Here is a 16,368-nt window from a genome sequence, read left to right on the forward strand (position 1 = left end):
GTCTACTCTCAGATTTTCGAAAGATGAAGACAAAAAGGGGGCGTGCCTTCGAGAAATACCGCAAGAAAGCTGTGAGATCTTCGACTTTCGACTCGGAAGTCTGGTGTTCTAGGATTCAGGAACACACCATTACAACTCACCCCGTCTCCCCTAAGTCTAAACATGGACATTGGTTAACTTTAAAATACACTTCATAACGGCGGTATGTGTTTTAAACTTCATGTAACTTTTCAACTTGTATATTATGAATCATTATAATGGCTTAAAATCTTCAAAAACTGATAATTATTGACCAAACTTCAAAATTCCTGACATTTAACAATATATATTTTTATGGATTATATACCAAGTGAGTTAGTGATGTTTAAGTTAGTAACACATTAAAATCCCATTAAAATGTCAACCTTCACAAAATAAATGGATATTTCCAGAACAATTTCCTGCCAAGTGACATTTATCCACACGGTTAAATGTAAAGTATTTGAATAGCAGTGCAAAACAAAAACAAATAGAAAAGAATACCAGATAGTACATAAAAAAACGACTATAATCATAAGGTTCTCAAAGCTGCCACTCTACATTTATAAAAACAAACAATACACACATAAGTAAAGAAAATTCAACTTCAAATTGTGTTCAATTTTACCTTATTTTTCCATAATTGACATTGCTCCCAACCTTCCACATTCATTCATTCATTTATTCATCCATTCCGAGGGTTGATGCGATCATTATACGTGCTTTTGTTAAAAAAAAAAAAAAAAACAGTAGATAAAACGGAATGCTTAAAAGGGCTGCGGTCAACCACTTTAAGTATTCTACTAAATAAACTATCTGCAAAACAATCAATCTGATCAACACTTAGAACAACAGATCATTGATTTTATTTAACATAGAATCGACACCAAATGTTCTGAATCGACGCACCAAATGTTTTCCTGCAGCTCAGCGTTGGGTTGTTTCTATGGTTTAGTCTTGCAAAGAGTTCACAGCTTTCGTGGTCCTGCCGTTGACGAAGTCAATCTTCCTATAACCAGCCTGTTCGAGACAAACAAAAGAGACTGAGCTCATTGGTATGATAATGTTACGTACAATATAAAACACTGTTTTTAAGCACTTCCACCGCCCGATACGTGCACCATTAGCCTGGTTCAACTGTCGGACATTTTGCCTCCATCTTGGTTCTCAACGTTAGCTGGGTGGGTTCCCCCATCCTGCTAGCGTTTAGAGCCAAGGTGGCCACTAGGCAGAGATGTGGACTCGAGTCACATGACTTGGACTCGAGTCAGACTCGAGTCATGATTTTGATGACTTCAGACTCGACTTGGAAAAATTACGCATGACTTGCGACTCGACTTAGACTTGACTGCTATTGACTTGAGACTGACTCGGACTTTACCTCTTTGACTTGTAATGACTCGACATGTCTTGAGTCAAAAACATTTATTTTTTTTAGATATCTAACCTGTTTCCCGCCTAGAGGGCTAGACACCCAAGACGCATTCACTTCCGTGAAAATGAAAAAAAAAAAAACAGCGAGCGAAGACAAATCTACACTTCAATAATATCAAAACGAAATTTCGATATTGTTTATACTTTATTCAGAATAAAAGTTTTAGTTTCATATCAGCTGCGTTTTGAGTTGGTCCCATTGAAGCCGTCTGGCCAGCCTCTGACACTTAAGACATAACTAAATCATTGTTCAACCGTTTACCTTAGTTCAATGAAAACAAATCTACAAACTCGTATCTTCAATAATATCGAAACTGAATTTTGATATAATTAATGCTTTCTTCAGAATCACAGTTTAAGTTTCATATCGGCTTCGTTTCAGTTGGTCTCATTGATTTACGTTGACGCTGGAGGTGAGGACGTTCAGCAGTGTTGCCAGATTGGGCGTTTTTTACTGACCTATTGGCCTACGTTTTGAGGACGTTCAGTTAGTGTTGCCAGATTGGGCGGTTTTCCCACCCTATTGGGCTACTTTTAAAAACATACGATTTCACCACATGCGCATATCATAACACTTTTGAAGACAGAAACAATGAACATATTATAACTGTGTTGATAAGAAACGACTGTACATTAGAGTGATATGTTGAAATTATGATCAATAGCCTAATAATGACTTTCAGTAAAAATATATGATGACTTGTTCAAGGCTTGAAAAGGTTTGGGACTTTGACTTGGACTCGACTTGGCCTCCCCCGTCTTGACTTGGGACTCGACTCGGACTGCTAAGACTTGGGACTTGCCAAACAGTGACTTTGTCCCATCTCTGCCACTAGGTGAATAAGGCCCATTGTTTGAAATTGTGTTTTTCCACACACATAAATGTAACACTCTGGGCGTGAACAATAGCAGCGAGCTCCACCTATGTTTACTAAGCTATTATACAACAAGCCACACCTACTTTATCGTTCTTTATCTCAGGCTTAAGTAAACAAAACCCAACCAACAAGCAACCGTTTTTTAAATGACTTGTGTTTGGTTCAAACCCTGCTCAGGCAGCAGATGGTTTCTGCAGTGTCCTGTAGTGTCCTGTTCTGTAGTGTACTGTAGTGTCCTGTTCTGTAGTGTATTGTAGTGTAGTGTAGTGTCCTGTACTGTAGTGTCCTGTAGTGTACTGCAGTGTCCTGTAGTGTCCTGTAGTGTACTGCAGTGTCCTGTAGTGTCCTGTAGTGTCCTGTACTGCAGTGTACTGCAGTGTCCTGTAGTGTACTGTCCTGTAGTGTCCTGTCCTGTCCAGCAGTGTACTGTACTTTAGTGTCCTGTCCTGTACTGTCGTGTACTGTCGTGTACTGTAGTGTACTGTAGTGTAGTGTCCTGTAGTGTACTGTCCTGTACTGTAGTGTACTGTCCTGTCCTGTACTGTAGCGTAGTGTACTGTACTGTAGTGTAGTGTACTGTAGTGTACTGTACTGTAGTGTCCTGTACTGCAGTGTCCTGTACTGCAGTGTCCTGTACTGCAGTGTCCTGTAGTGTCCTGTACTGCAGTGTCCTGTAGTGTCCTGTACTGCAGTGTCCTGCAGTGTACTGCAGTGTACTGTCCTGTCCTGCAGTGTCCTGTACTGTCCTGTCCTGTACTGCCTTGTCCTGTAGTGTCCTGTCCTGTACTGTAGTGTCCTGTCCTGTCCTGTACTGTAGTGTACTGTACTGTAGTGTACTGTACTGTAGTGTACTGTACTGTACTGTCGTGTACTGTAGTGTAGTGTACTGTAGTGTAGTGTAGTGTAGTGTACTGTACTGTAGTGTAGTGTACTATAGTGTAGTGTACTGTAGTGTAGTGTAGTGTACTGTACTGCAGTGTACTGTCCTGTCGTGTACTGTACTGTCGTGTACTGTAGTGTAGTGTACTGTACTGTAGTATAGTGTACTATAGTGTAGTGTAGTGTAGTGTACTGTAGTGTAGTGTACTGTACTGTACTGTACGGCCGGTGCTTCAGGATCAGGGGAAAACGGACTGACTGACCCACAAACTGTGACCTTCAGATCAACGGGGCGAGTGTGTGAGTGTTTGAGTGTGTGTGAGAGTGTGTGTGAGTGAGTGTGAGTGTGTGCGAGTGTGTGTGCGAGTGTGTGTGCGAGTGTGTGTGCGAGTGTGAATGAGTGAGTGTGTGCGCGAGTGTGTGCGCGAGTGTGTGCGCCAGTGTGTGTGCCAGTGTGTGTGCCAGTGTGTGTGCCAGTGTGTGTGCCAGTGTGTGTGCCAGTGTGTGTACCTTCCGGTAGGCGCCGTGGAGGTCGCTGTGTTTCCACATGCTGTGCAGAAGTAGACAGGCGGCCTGCCCGGCCCTCGTCGGACCAAAGCTAGGAAACAAAAACAATTCATTGTCACTTTTTTAATGACTGTAACAGTCTCCATGTAACAGTCTCCATGTAACAGTCTCCATGTAACAGTCGTCATGTAATAGTCTCCATGTCACAGTCGTCATGTAATAGTCTCCTTGTACTCCTTGCTGTCCTCCCTTGGGCCGCTCAAAGCGCCTTTTCACTCGCTGCCTCGGAGAAACACTGCTGTTCGTTTGACAAGTACGAAACACTAGAACATTGTGGAACTCATGTATGTATGAGCAGGGTTCGAGTTAGGTAGGGGCCAGCGTGAGCTTGATAACAGCAAACTCAAATATCTATTATCCCTTACTTAACGTCAACAGAGTAATATTGACGTTAAGTAAGGGATAATAGAACGCCGGTCCTTATCGGGAAAATAAGCCCGGACAGGGCGAACCGGACACCGACGTGAAACGGAGGTGTCCGGTTCGACCTGAAGGGGCTGATTTACGGCTTACTCTTTCAACAACTCAGCGCAAGGCCGGTACGGCCCCCCGTCAACAACTTTAAGAGACCCCCACAGAGATGGAATAATAACTCGAACCCTGTGTGTGAGTTATTTATTGTCTGCTGTGGGCCATTCCACGATTGTAGATACTCTGAAAGTGTCAGCTATTTATTCTGTTGGTTTGAATTGAAGTTGCCTGCGACAACAATACAATACTATTTTAGTATAATACCATTTTTCCGAATAAAGCAGTTGGTCAAAACGCAGCTAAAATGGCCAAGCATTTGACATATAAATATCCATATATATAAAAACATATTGACTGCTGATAATCAGGTGCTGTGACAAGGGGAGCTCAGTGTCACCCCGCCCCCCGCCCTCCACATGGACTCACCCGTTGTCCTTGGTGCTGATGTTGATGACCTTGGGCAGGGCGCCCTGGTTCACGATGGCCTTGACGCTGCTGGTGTCGTTCTTGGTGAAGTTGGTGAGGATCTGACAGAGGCAGACGGTGAGCTCTGTGGGGACCTCAGTTACCTGGTCCGAGTTGGGCAGCATGCCCACCAGCTCGGGCAGCACCTGCTTCACTGAGGGGGGGGGGGGTACAGCCGGGATCATCACTCTGGACTCAGGACGTAGCGGGGTTCCCGTGACGTAGCGCACGGTGCAGCCAACACCGTCTTGGTGATTCTTCATCATCATGATCGGATTAATAACAGCTGGTGGCTTTAGAATTATTGTTATCGTCACATTTTGGGTCAAGATGAACCAAGACAGGGGAGTTTAACTTATTTTATGGGACTTTAGATCACATGATTGCCTAATGGACTACAGATGGAAATTAATTAATTAGTAATTAAGCAGGCGCTTAACTAAAGGGACGCATGGTGAATTCTGATGCATGTTGTTAACGAACAGGTGGGGGTAAGACAGTACATAGACAGGTCATTAAGGAGCAGGTAGGGGTTAGACAGGTCATTAAGGAGGGGGTAGGGGTTAGACAGGTCATTAAGGAGGGGGTAGGGGTTAGACAGGTCATTAAGGAGGGGGTAGGGGTTAGACAGGTCATTAAGGAGGGGGTAGGGGTTAGACAGGTCATTAAGGAGGGGGTAGGGGTTAGACAGGTCATTTAGGAGGGGGTAGGGGTTAGACAGGTCATTAAGGAGGGGGTAGGGGTTAGACAGGTCATTTAGGAGGGGGTAGGGGTTAGACAGGTCATTAAGGAGGGGGTAGGGGTTAGACAGGTCATTAAGGAGGGGGTAGGGGTTAGACAGGTCATTAAGGAGGGGGTAGGGGTTAGACAGGGCATTAAGGAGGGGGTAGGGGTTAGACAGGTCATTAAGGAGGGGGTAGGGGTTAGACAGGGCATTAAGGAGGGGGTAGGGGTTAGACAGGTCATTAAGGAGGGGGTAGGGGTTAGACAGGTCATTAAGGAGGGGGTAGGGGTTAGACAGGTCATTTAGGAGGGGGTAGGGGTTAGACAGGTCATTAAGGAGGGGGTAGGGTTTAGACAGGTCATTAAGGAGGGGGTAGGGGTTAGACAGGTCATTTAGGAGGGGGTAGGGGTTAGACAGGTCATTAAGAAGGGGGTAGGGGATGGGCTTTAGGCTCCAGGACTTCTCTAGAGCCTGGGGCCGTTGGGGATTGAACCCGGGACCTTTCGGCTGAGTATCCAACACCCTGTAACCATGACAATACCCCCCCCCCCCCCCGTGAAGTCGATACAGTGGGGGGGGGAGTGGTGTAGACTTTCTTTACTTTATCATTGTTATGATGACTCAGGGTGTCTGTGAGAGGACTGTTGAGTTGCTATGGGGTTCATCTGCAAAAACAACTAACCATGGCTCGTAGTGACGCGTTAGAACGGACTCTAAAGGCGTCGGGGGGCTGAGGGCGAAGGATCATTTGAAACCGATTTTGGGGAGCATTTAGGAACATGTTTGGACAGAGGTCAGGGAGGCCAACGTACCGATGGGGGCGTGCAGCTCGCGGTAGCGGGAGAGGTTCTTGACGAGGGCCACGGCAGTGCGCCTCACGGAGCGGTCTCCCTCCTGCAGCAGCCGGTGGACATGCTGGAGGCCGTTCTCCCGCAGCACCACCGTGTAGCAGATAGCCTCCGTCAGCTGGGCCAATGGGACGGGGGGACAGGGGAGGGACAGTCAGCTGGGCCAATGGGACGGGGGAGGGACAGTCAGCTGGGCCAATGGGACGGGGGGACAGGGGAGTGACAGTCAGCTGGGCCAATGGGACGGGGGGACAGGGGAGTGACAGTCAGCTGGGCCAATGGGACGGGGGGTCAGGGGAGTGACAGGTAGCCCCCAAATGGATCAATGTTTACGTGTATTATAATACAATACATATTAAATATAATATATCATATTGAATATTGTCCTTAGTATTGGGGGTGTGTATGTATGTATATATATATATATATATATATATATATATATATATATATATATATATATATATATATATATATATATATATATATATATATATAATTATTATTATTTATCAAGTTGCTAATCAGCATAGGTATATAAAACCTTCAACCAGCTACAAAATTCTATCTGGTAAAAGGGTTTCCCTTCCAACACCAGGTCATCGACGGACAGAGAGGAGGTCCACCCGGCCGCACCATGCCGCGCCCGGCCGTGATGTTCTGCAGGGCCCCCAGCGCCGCCTCCTGGGTGAAGGTGCTGCCGCTGCGCGCCATCAGAGACAGGTACATGCGCACCGTGATGGCGCTCCACAGCCACTCGATGCCGTGCGGGTTGGCCTTCTCCTCCAGCAGGGGACGCTGTCGCTCCAGGTCCTAGGGAATAAGCGGAACGTCAGCTGCTGGACGACAGACAGCGTTGTCCTCGGAGAATGTGGTTATCCCTTGCAACCGCACGCATTACGAGAAAGGTGAAGACTGGGATTGAAAGTTTCACAGTGTTCATTTCAACATCCTACTACACGTGCACCTTTTAACAGAGGTACACAAACAGAAAGCGCAAAGAGCTATAACAAATACTGAGAACTCAAGAGTTTTGTGTGAGATGAAACGTTTCTCGCACAAGTTTACATTAATGAATCACTAATTAACAGTAGTTAACATATTAATGAGCATTATTATCTAGCATTAGCGTTAGGGTAAGTGGGTTCAATAATGTATCAATGAATAACTAATGAGTACCTAATATTACATGAACACCATTACCTTAGTTCACATGAACTTCATTAGTAAACATGAACACCATTAGATAATTATACTAGAGCCTTGGTTGAATGTAAACCGTTAGTGAACGCTTACTGCCTCATTAATGATCGTTAAATAACAGTTCGTTAACGTCCCCTTATTATAAAGTGTTACAGATGAAAGGTTTGAGGGGGGACCCCCACCTTGGTGTTCTTGGGGGGCCGGTGGGCGAAGCAGCCCGGAGACCAGGTGGAGGAGTGGGGGGGCGGGGTCTCCGACAGCTCCCTGAAGAACTTCTGAGGAATCTCCGACTCGATTGCATACGACAGGTTGTGAAGAACGCACACACAGTTCTCTGTGGCCTACAGGAGGGAGGGGGGGGAAAAGAAAGAAAGAAAGAAAGAAGGAAAGAAAGAAAGAAAGAAAGAAAGAAAGAAAGAAAGAAAGAAAGAAAGAAAGAGAGAGAGAGATGAAGTAGGTTAGGGGTGTATCCCTGCTGTAGAGTGTGTAACTGTTTAATCCATGATTATGGGCTGTATTCACTGTAGTGTTTACGTTGATTATTTGAATTTAAGTGGGATGGACATAACTGTATATCCCAAAACACAGCATATTATACACAGGCATCAGTGGAGTGGCAGGGTGTTTCCCGCTCCCACCTGGAAGGCACTGGGTTGGATGCCCAGGGTCTGCCGCCTAACCTGTAGGGTTAGCAAGACGACCCCTGACCCCTACCTGCTTTCTAACGCTGTGTATCTAAATTCACAGCAAGAGGGTTTCTATACTGCAAACTGTGTTAGCCTGTTGTTGTGATTGTGTTATTGTGAGGGGCCTTAGCCTGAAGAGTCTTAGCCTGTTGTTGTGATTGTGTTGTTTTGTTGTGAGGAGCTTTAGCCTGTTGTTGTGTTATTGTGAGGAGCCTTAGCCTGAGCAGGAAGGCTCTGGGCCGCACCACTGGGCGGGGGGGGGGGGGGAGAGGACAGAGACAGAGAGCCGCAGGGCTGACCTTGTCGTCGGGCTGGTAGTCGGCGATGGTGCCGCGGATGTAGTAGACCAGGGAGTCGACGAGGTTCTCACAGTTCCTCATGGCCTTCCTGCTGTCCGGGCCGGCCGAACTCAGGTTGCTAGGGAACAAAGCACCCGTTGAACCCGTGCATCGCGTCACTCTGGGAGAAAGCACTCTGACCAGACCGCGCCCGCTGAGATTGCCTTTCGGTCGCACTGTAACAGAATCCTGGTTTGTAAATACCAGATAAGGCTTATTGAAATGTCAATAAATTAAAACCGACTTTAACAATGTTATCAGATTTCAAACTATCCCAGACAATGTTTTTTTACGGCAGCGAACCTCGGACTTATAACGTCAGCTCAGCGCAGAAAAGACCAGCGTGAATAATTGACCAGTCTCTCATCGCTCTCACCAGAGCGTTGCCATGGTGTCTCTGTGGGGTCCTGGTTCAGATAATACCCCAACACGCCTGAAAGGAGCCTGTGTTTCCCCCAGCACTGTCTAGTTAAGGCCGCCTTAATAACAATAGGGCCCCGCATTGACTACCAACGTATAAAAAATATATATATATATATATATATATATATATATATATATATATATATATATATATATATATATATATATATATATATATATATATATATAATTATATTTCTCAATTATTATGCATTAACAAAGTACAAAACTCTCGTAGGGAAAGAAAACATGCTTTCATCAGATACAAAAAATAAAGAAAATAATGCATTGTGTTCCCCCCCCGCTCCACCTTTTTTTCTTGACCAGACATTTTCTGGGGGAAACACTGGGAGCCATCAATAAACCATTCTCCCCAACCCTCCTGAACAACGAGAGTGTAGGTAGAGCTGAAGTCACAGAGAAGTGAAGGACACTGAACTAAGAGGGCGGCTGGGTCAGCCTTCCTCCTGGAGTAGTTATAAATGGAGTTTGTGTGACTGTAAAGCAGGACAATGCACGATTCATGTCAATATCTGAATGCAGGCCGCCCTTCAGGCGGCTCTACTTCCTGCTTCCTGCTTCCATTGTTCTCACCCGGACATTAGGTTGATAACATGTTTTGACAAAAACCAGCAACAAACTGGTTGAGTCGGGTCCCACAGCGTTCTGCTAATTACAGCTTTCTCCAGAAAAAAGGATGCTGCTTCACGACGGCGATACTGAAAGAAGATCTTAAAAAGATTGCTTGAGACTGAAAGCGCTGCTTCTCCCGCGCCTCTACAGCGGTATCTATGAGATGGCGGAACACTGGCAGCTGAAGACCGTGGTCCTTACCGCAGACACCCGGTGGCGTTGTGGAAGGTGTCGGCGTCCGCCAGCAGCTCGTCTTTGGGGTTCTCGCCCTCAGACAGCCCGGAGCACGGCACCAGAACCTTGGAGGTGAGGACCGAGAAGCCGTCCTGGGACAGGTGCTCCTTGATCACGTCGTGGGACGAGAGGTTCCACAGGAGACCTGTCATGGGAGACCACATGAGAGACAGACAGGCAGCACGCTGTAGACCTGGCAGGGGGAGAACGTTAGAGAGACAGACAGGCAGCACGCTGTAGACCTGTCATGGGAGACCGTTAGAGACGGACAGGCAGCACGCTGTAGACCTGGCAGGGAGAGACCACATGAGAGACAGACAGACAGCCCGCTGTTGACCTGTCATGGGAGACCGTTAGAGACAGACAGGCAGCACGCTGTAGACCTGGCAGGGAGAGACCACATGAGAGACAGACAGACAGCACGCTGTTGACCTGTCATGGGAGACCGTTAGAGACAGACAGGCAGCACGCTGTAGACCTGGCAAGGAGAGACCACATGAGAGGCAGACAGACAGCACGCTGTAGACCTGGCAGAGAGAGACCACATGAGAGACAGACAGACAGCACGCTGTAGACCTGGCAGGGAGAGACCACATGAGAGACAGACAGACAGCACGCTGTAGACCTGGCAGAGAGAGACCACATGAGAGACAGACAGACAGCACGCTGTAGACCTGGCAGAGAGAGACCACATGAGAGACAGACAGACAGCACGCTGTAGACCTGGCAGGGAGAGACCACATGAGAGACAGACAGACAGCACGCTGTAGACCTGGCAGGGAGAGACCACATGAGAGACAGACAGACAGCACGCTGTAGACCTGGCAGGGAGAGACCACATGAGAGACAGACAGACAGCACGCTGTAGACCTGGCAGGGAGCGAGGATGAAAGGAAGCAGGGCTCCCCCTTCACAGGGAGCCGGTGGGTCATTTGGCAGAGGCTCTCCTCAAACTGAGGTGAGGTGAGAGTTAAGGAGCACGTTGGGGGGGGGGGGGGCACCCTGCTCTCTTCAGGTTAGGCTGTGGACATCGGGGGATTGAACCCCGTACCTTTCGGCGGGGAGTCAAACCACTGAGCCACTGTAGTACCCTACCCCAGGATGGAGGGGCAGGATGGCAGCATGGGGCTTCAGCCACGGGTTCAAACCAACAACCCGCCCCCTCCCACCTCGCAGCTGTCCAAACAACTTCTGAATCCAAGTCAAAGTTTGTTTCAGGGTCACAACGTCTGGCATGCAAAATACACAAACACACCAGCAACATGCCAAACGAGAGAGGTGGACCTTTGACTTATGGCACAAAAACGTCAACAACAACGACGACAAAAACGACAAAAATGATGACAACAACGACAACAAAAACAAATATGACAAAAACAGTGACAACAACAACAACGTTGTCAACAGCAACAACAACAACAACAACGACAGCGAGCACTGACCGGTGAGCTGGCGGCGGGCCTCCACGTCGCGGCAGCTCCGCAGCGCCCGTAGGATGAAGGCCACGCCCTCGCTCTCCTTCACCTCCATCTTGTTCTCGTTGCTCTGGAAGACGAGGTTCCGCAGGGCGCCGGCCGCGGCCCGCTGCACCTCCTCGCTGTCGCTGGGCAGCAGCTGCAGCAGCTTGGGGATCCCGTGGAGGTAGAACACCTGCGGGGAACACGGCTGGTTGGTTCACTGGGGCGCCAATCGACCAATCACAAACATTGTCGCCCAAGCTGTTCCGTCTTCATTGGTTGATTGGTTGATTGATGTTTCATCAAAAGAAAATGTTAAAATGGGAGGCATATATTGTACATCTAGCTACGGTAGATATTTTACGGGCATTATTTTTCATAACCTTTCATCCTGACAGCAATCAATAAACCAAATGCTTTGAAAGAAAACCACCTTGTATCTGTGGCCGGCCTGTAATGAGCCTGCCCAATCATTTCCTTCAGCCAAAGTGAAATGATACAATGGCCTACCTGTCTGTCTGTCTACCTACTTACCTGTCTGTGTACTCATAGCACATGACTGGAGTCTTCCAGAAGGCTAAGCAGACCTAATGCCAAAGCATTTTTTTGAGTGGCTTTAGAAGGGGGCCTGAAGGTTGTGGTGGGAATTTTTTGAAAAACGAGTTTACTGCAAAACTGCCTCCCCTAGCTTTAAGAATAAAGCTGGATAAATCACTATCCCTCCGTGAGTACAGACACAGGACGGATCGTACCAACTTCACCCCCCCCATGAGTACAGACACACTACGGTTCATACCATCTTCATCCCCCATGAGTACAGTAACAGGACGGATCCTACCAACTTCATCCCCCCATGAGTACAGTAACAGGACGGATCGTACCATCTTCATCCCCCATGAGTAAAGTAACAGGACGGCTCGTACCATCTTCATCCCCCATGAGTAAAGTAACAGGACGGCTCGTACCATCTTCCTGGCGTCGGCGCTGCTGAAGCACTGCTTCTGGATGAAGCTGGCGGCGGTCACCAGCGCGTCCTCGCTGTCCTGCGTCAGCGCGGTCACCGCCCGCTCCAGAGTCAGCTCGGGGGGCTTCACCGCCGACTTCCTGTGGGGACAGGAACAGGAATTAATGGAACGATTTTAGGGTTTTACAGTCACACACCGCGACAGGGAAATCAAGCACACACACTTTAGACACACTTATTTAGTTAAATGTCACATTTTTTTAACGAGACTTTGATAATTTTTTTGCAGCGATTTTTTTAGGAAAATTTGTCGATTTTTTCTTCTTCACTTATTTTTTTTGGTCTTTGATTTTCAGTAAATAAATTGTATTTGTATATACTCACGGAGCCCCGCCGCTGGCCCTCTGGACGGGGGCCCCGGGCTCCGCCCCCCTGGGGGCGTCCAGCTCCATGCTGACGGCCGACGCGGCGTCGAGACCCTCGAAGCACAGCCCCCTCCTGGCCTTGATCAGCCAGCTCAGGCCCTCCTCCTCCTCCTCCTCCTCCTCCTCCTCCTGCTCCTCCTCCTGCTCCTCTTGCTGCTCCTGGTTCGCCCCGGGGAGGGTCACCCCCCTCCTCTCTGCCGTGCCGGTCTCCCAAGGGGCGGGGCTCTGGAACAGCCCGCCCCCCCCCCCCGCCCTGCGGTGGGCGGGGCATCGCCGGGCGCTGTAGGTGGCGCCGTGGAGCCGCGTGGCGTGCGGGACCTCGGAGAAGGCGTAGCGCTTGTGCGGCACCGAGCCGTACGGCCGCTCCGGCAGGGGCGCCATCTTGGGGGGGGCCCCGGGCCCCGGGATGGTGTAGGTCCCCAGGCTCCGGCCGGCGGCCCCGTAGCGCAGGGGGGGGCGGGGCAGCACCGGGCTGGGGGCCGGAGACACCTCCACCCTCCGAGAGGGGCGGCGCAGCGACCGGCAGGACGCCGCCGGGGGCGGGCTGAAGGCGGAGCCGTTCCTCAGCGTCTGGGGAACGGGGAAGGAAGGTTCTTTATCGATCAAAGAGGGGGGGGTAAAGGTTCTTTGGTTCTTTATCGATCAAAGAGGGGGGGGTAAAGGTTCTTTATCGATCAAACAGGGGGATCGAGGTTCTTTGGTTCTTTATTGATCAAACAGGGGGATCGAGGTTCTTTGGTTCTTTATCGATCAAACAGGGGGATCGAGGTTCTTTGGTTCTTTATTGATCAAACAGGGGGATCGAGGTTCTTTGGTTCTTTATTGATCAAACATGGGGATAAAGGTTCTTTGGTTATTTGGTTCTTTATCGATTAAACAGGGGGAACAAAGGATCTTTGGTTCTTTATCGAGCAGAAGTGGGGGGATATGGTTCTTTGGTTCTTTATTGATTCAACATGGGGGGAATAAGGTTCTTTGGTTCTTTATCGATCAAACAGGGGGGAACACGGTTCTTTATCGATTTCACATGGGGGGAATAAGGTTCTTTAGTTCTTTATTACGCAGACGTGGGGGGAAACGGTTCTTTGGTTCTTTATCGATCAAACATGGGGGGAAACGGATCTTTGGTTCTTTATCGATCAAACATGGGGGGAATAAGGTTCTTTGGTTCTTTATTGATCAAACAGGGGGGTAAAGGTTATTTTGTTCTTTAACAAGCACAAGTGGGGGGATATGGTTCTTTGGTTCTTTATTGATTCAACATGGGGGGAATAAGGTTCTTTGGTTCTTTATTACGCAGACGTGGGGGGAAACGGTTCTTTGGTTCTTTATCGAGCAGAAGTGGTGGGATATGGTTCTTTGGTTCTTTATTGATTCAACATGGGGGGAATAAGGTTCTTTGGTTCTTTATCAAGCAGGCGTGGGGGGATACGGTTCTTTGGTTCTTTATCGATCAAACAGGGGGGATATGGTTCTTTGGTTCTTTATCGATCAAACAGGGGGGAATAAGGTTCTTTGGTTCTTTATCGATCCAACACGGGGAACCAGGAGGTGAGTTGTGACGATGGTTCGTTTCACGAGGAACAGAAGCTGAACAGTTTTTGAGCGTGTAGTTTATCCGCGGTCTGCATTTGAGTTTATTCAAAGCAGACAGAGACCTGGGGGGGGCCTCACCGTGGAACGAAGCCACTGATTGGTTCTTCCAGGATACAGAGTGAGGGAGGGAGCGATTTGATAGGTTCACCTTTCATAACACCCTCCAATAAAACGATTACACCAATAAGTTGCATTCATTTTATATAACTAATGTGATATAATAAAAAGAGCGACAGATAGAGAGAAAGAAAGAGTGATAGATATAAAGTGATAAAGATATTGGAGGAAATAAAGAGAGAAGCAATAAACCCAAACACAAAGGAGGAAAGAAAGAAGGAGACAAAGAAAGAGAGAAAAATATAAATATAGAAAGACAGGAAGAGAGAGACGGAAATAAAGCATAAGACAACAAAGACGAATGAGAGAGAGAAAGAAAGAAGGAATGAAAGAAAGAAAAAGCTATATATAGAACGAAGGAAACGAACAAAAAGAGGAGGGAGACGAAGGAGAGAGAGGATCTCACGCTGTTGTGCGACGGTCCATCTCTGTAGTCTGAGCTCCAGGACACACTCCTTTGGGCGTGATGGACGCTACCTGGGTGGTGGTGGAGAGGGTTAGCTGGTGGTAGCGTCAAGACATGTCCCACTGTCTAATTATGTCATTACCCTACACACACATACACACTTACACACAAATGGCAACGACGTGCTAATTACTCATTGCCACTGCGGAGGCTGATCCAATTGAAGATAAGTCAGCACTTAAAAGTTAAAACTGATTTATGTCCCTCCCGACTCGTCGCGATGAGCATGTGAAAGCATTCAGGTTCAACCCAACGTTGCTCCAGCTTTAACCTGTTTCTGTGAGGGATCATATGCTTTATTTGAGTTTGTATTAATCACGCAACCTCTGATTGTCCGTACATGTCCGTTCAGGATTCGGTGAGGCATCGTCCCACGGTGGGGTTGGTTTATTAGAACCGTGAAAACACGGGAAACTAGACTGTAATAAATACTTCCTTTGGTCGATGGTATATTTAAAATTCCCTTGTTGACAAATACCTCATGTAGTACAGACCTACAATATGCCTGAGGTTTCTGTTCTTATCTACAAAGAACTCTCTCACACACGTACACACGCACACACACGCATGTACACACACATAACACACACACACACAGAAGATATGCTACTCATTAACCTGTTGGGCCAGAAGCCGCTCCATTTAGTTTGTGCGTGTTGGCTGTGAGCTGTTGAGCCCAAACACACCGGAGCGATAATGGCAAAACAACGTTAAACGGCCACCGCAGCTCGTCTACAGCACAGTTCAACGCATACTTAATATTCCGTTCTCTATGAGTTCGCCATTGCAGGCCTCCCAACCTGAACCATACCTTGATGTGCAGGTGTTATGAAGAGCGCTGACTAAATGGCCTACCGTTGGAGGCGGACTTCTTCCCCTTGCGGGCCAGGGTGAGCTGGACCTGCAGCTGGACCCGGACGCTCCGGTCGACGGAGTGGAACCTGGCCGCGCTCAGGATGCTGTGCTCGGCCGGCAGGGCAAGACTGCTGTCGTCCAGGGCCTGAGGAGGGAGAACGGACTTGAAACAACCCTCGTCCCCCATCTCGGATCCCCCCGGTGTCGGTCAACGACGGCTGGTCGTCTCCCCCTGTTTTGAGGGCATCACTTCTCCGGTATCGGTTGCTTATTGTCGTTCGCCTGTGTGTGTTTTATGGGACAGACCAGGTGCGCGGTCCCAGTGCAATGCGCCAGGGCTGTGTAAAGTTGCTATGCTTTGTTTCAGGGCGTCGCCCGGTGTCATTTTACCCGAGGCTCTGTTAAAGCGAGACGCCCCGTTCCGCGGGTTCAGGTGAGAAGCTGAACGACAGTTGAGTCATTTGCGTGGCGAGAGAATGAAGGCGGTGGATGACACCGAGTGGTGTTGCTTTTTGACTTGAAACTGTAAATTAAAACACACACACACACACACACACAAGTGTGTGTGTATGTGTGTGTGTGTATGTGTGTGTGCGTGTGTGTGTGTGAGAGCCATGATGTATTAGATCCAGAATTGATAACCCCCCTTCATGGCGGTCAACAGGTGGCTTCCTTCCTCTTTCAAAG

The 16,368-nt window shown here is 48.2% G+C and overlaps 1 protein-coding gene across 1 annotated transcript; it reads right to left on the reverse strand.

Annotated features, from left to right (window-relative positions):
* Nucleotides 1–861: 861 nt before the first annotated feature.
* Nucleotides 862–16,061, reverse strand: pkp2 (plakophilin 2). The gene is made up of 13 exons (XM_079735190.1): nucleotides 15,682–16,061; nucleotides 14,767–14,837; nucleotides 12,607–13,217; nucleotides 12,224–12,362; nucleotides 11,244–11,451; nucleotides 9,769–9,946; nucleotides 8,473–8,590; nucleotides 7,670–7,828; nucleotides 6,921–7,097; nucleotides 6,249–6,402; nucleotides 4,674–4,866; nucleotides 3,720–3,807; nucleotides 862–1,038 (listed from the first exon to the last, which is right to left on the reverse strand). The coding sequence occupies exons 1-13, from the start codon at nucleotides 15,866–15,868 to the stop codon at nucleotides 970–972; spliced, it is 2,352 nt and encodes a 783-aa protein (XP_079591316.1). The 5' UTR covers nucleotides 15,869–16,061; the 3' UTR covers nucleotides 862–969.
* Between the last annotated feature and the right edge of the window lie 307 nt (nucleotides 16,062–16,368).

The sequence above is a fragment of the Pollachius pollachius genome, assembly GCF_949987615.1.
Source record: "Pollachius pollachius genome assembly, chromosome: 4".
NCBI classification, from domain to species: domain Eukaryota; kingdom Metazoa; phylum Chordata; class Actinopteri; order Gadiformes; family Gadidae; genus Pollachius; species Pollachius pollachius.

Bases quoted from the DNA above. Each gene is read 5' to 3' on its own strand.
- pkp2 (XM_079735190.1), bottom strand. From the start codon at position 15,868: ATGGGGGACGAGGGTTGTTTCAAGTCCGTTCTCCCTCCTCAGGCCCTG. The intron at 7,829-8,472 runs GTCAGCCCTGCG...TCCCTCCTGTAG, and splicing joins ACTACCAGCCCGACGACAAG to GCCACAGAGAACTGTGTGTG. The intron at 6,403-6,920 runs GTGCGGCCGGGT...CCATTGGCCCAG, and splicing joins TCACGGCCGGGCGCGGCATG to CTGACGGAGGCTATCTGCTA.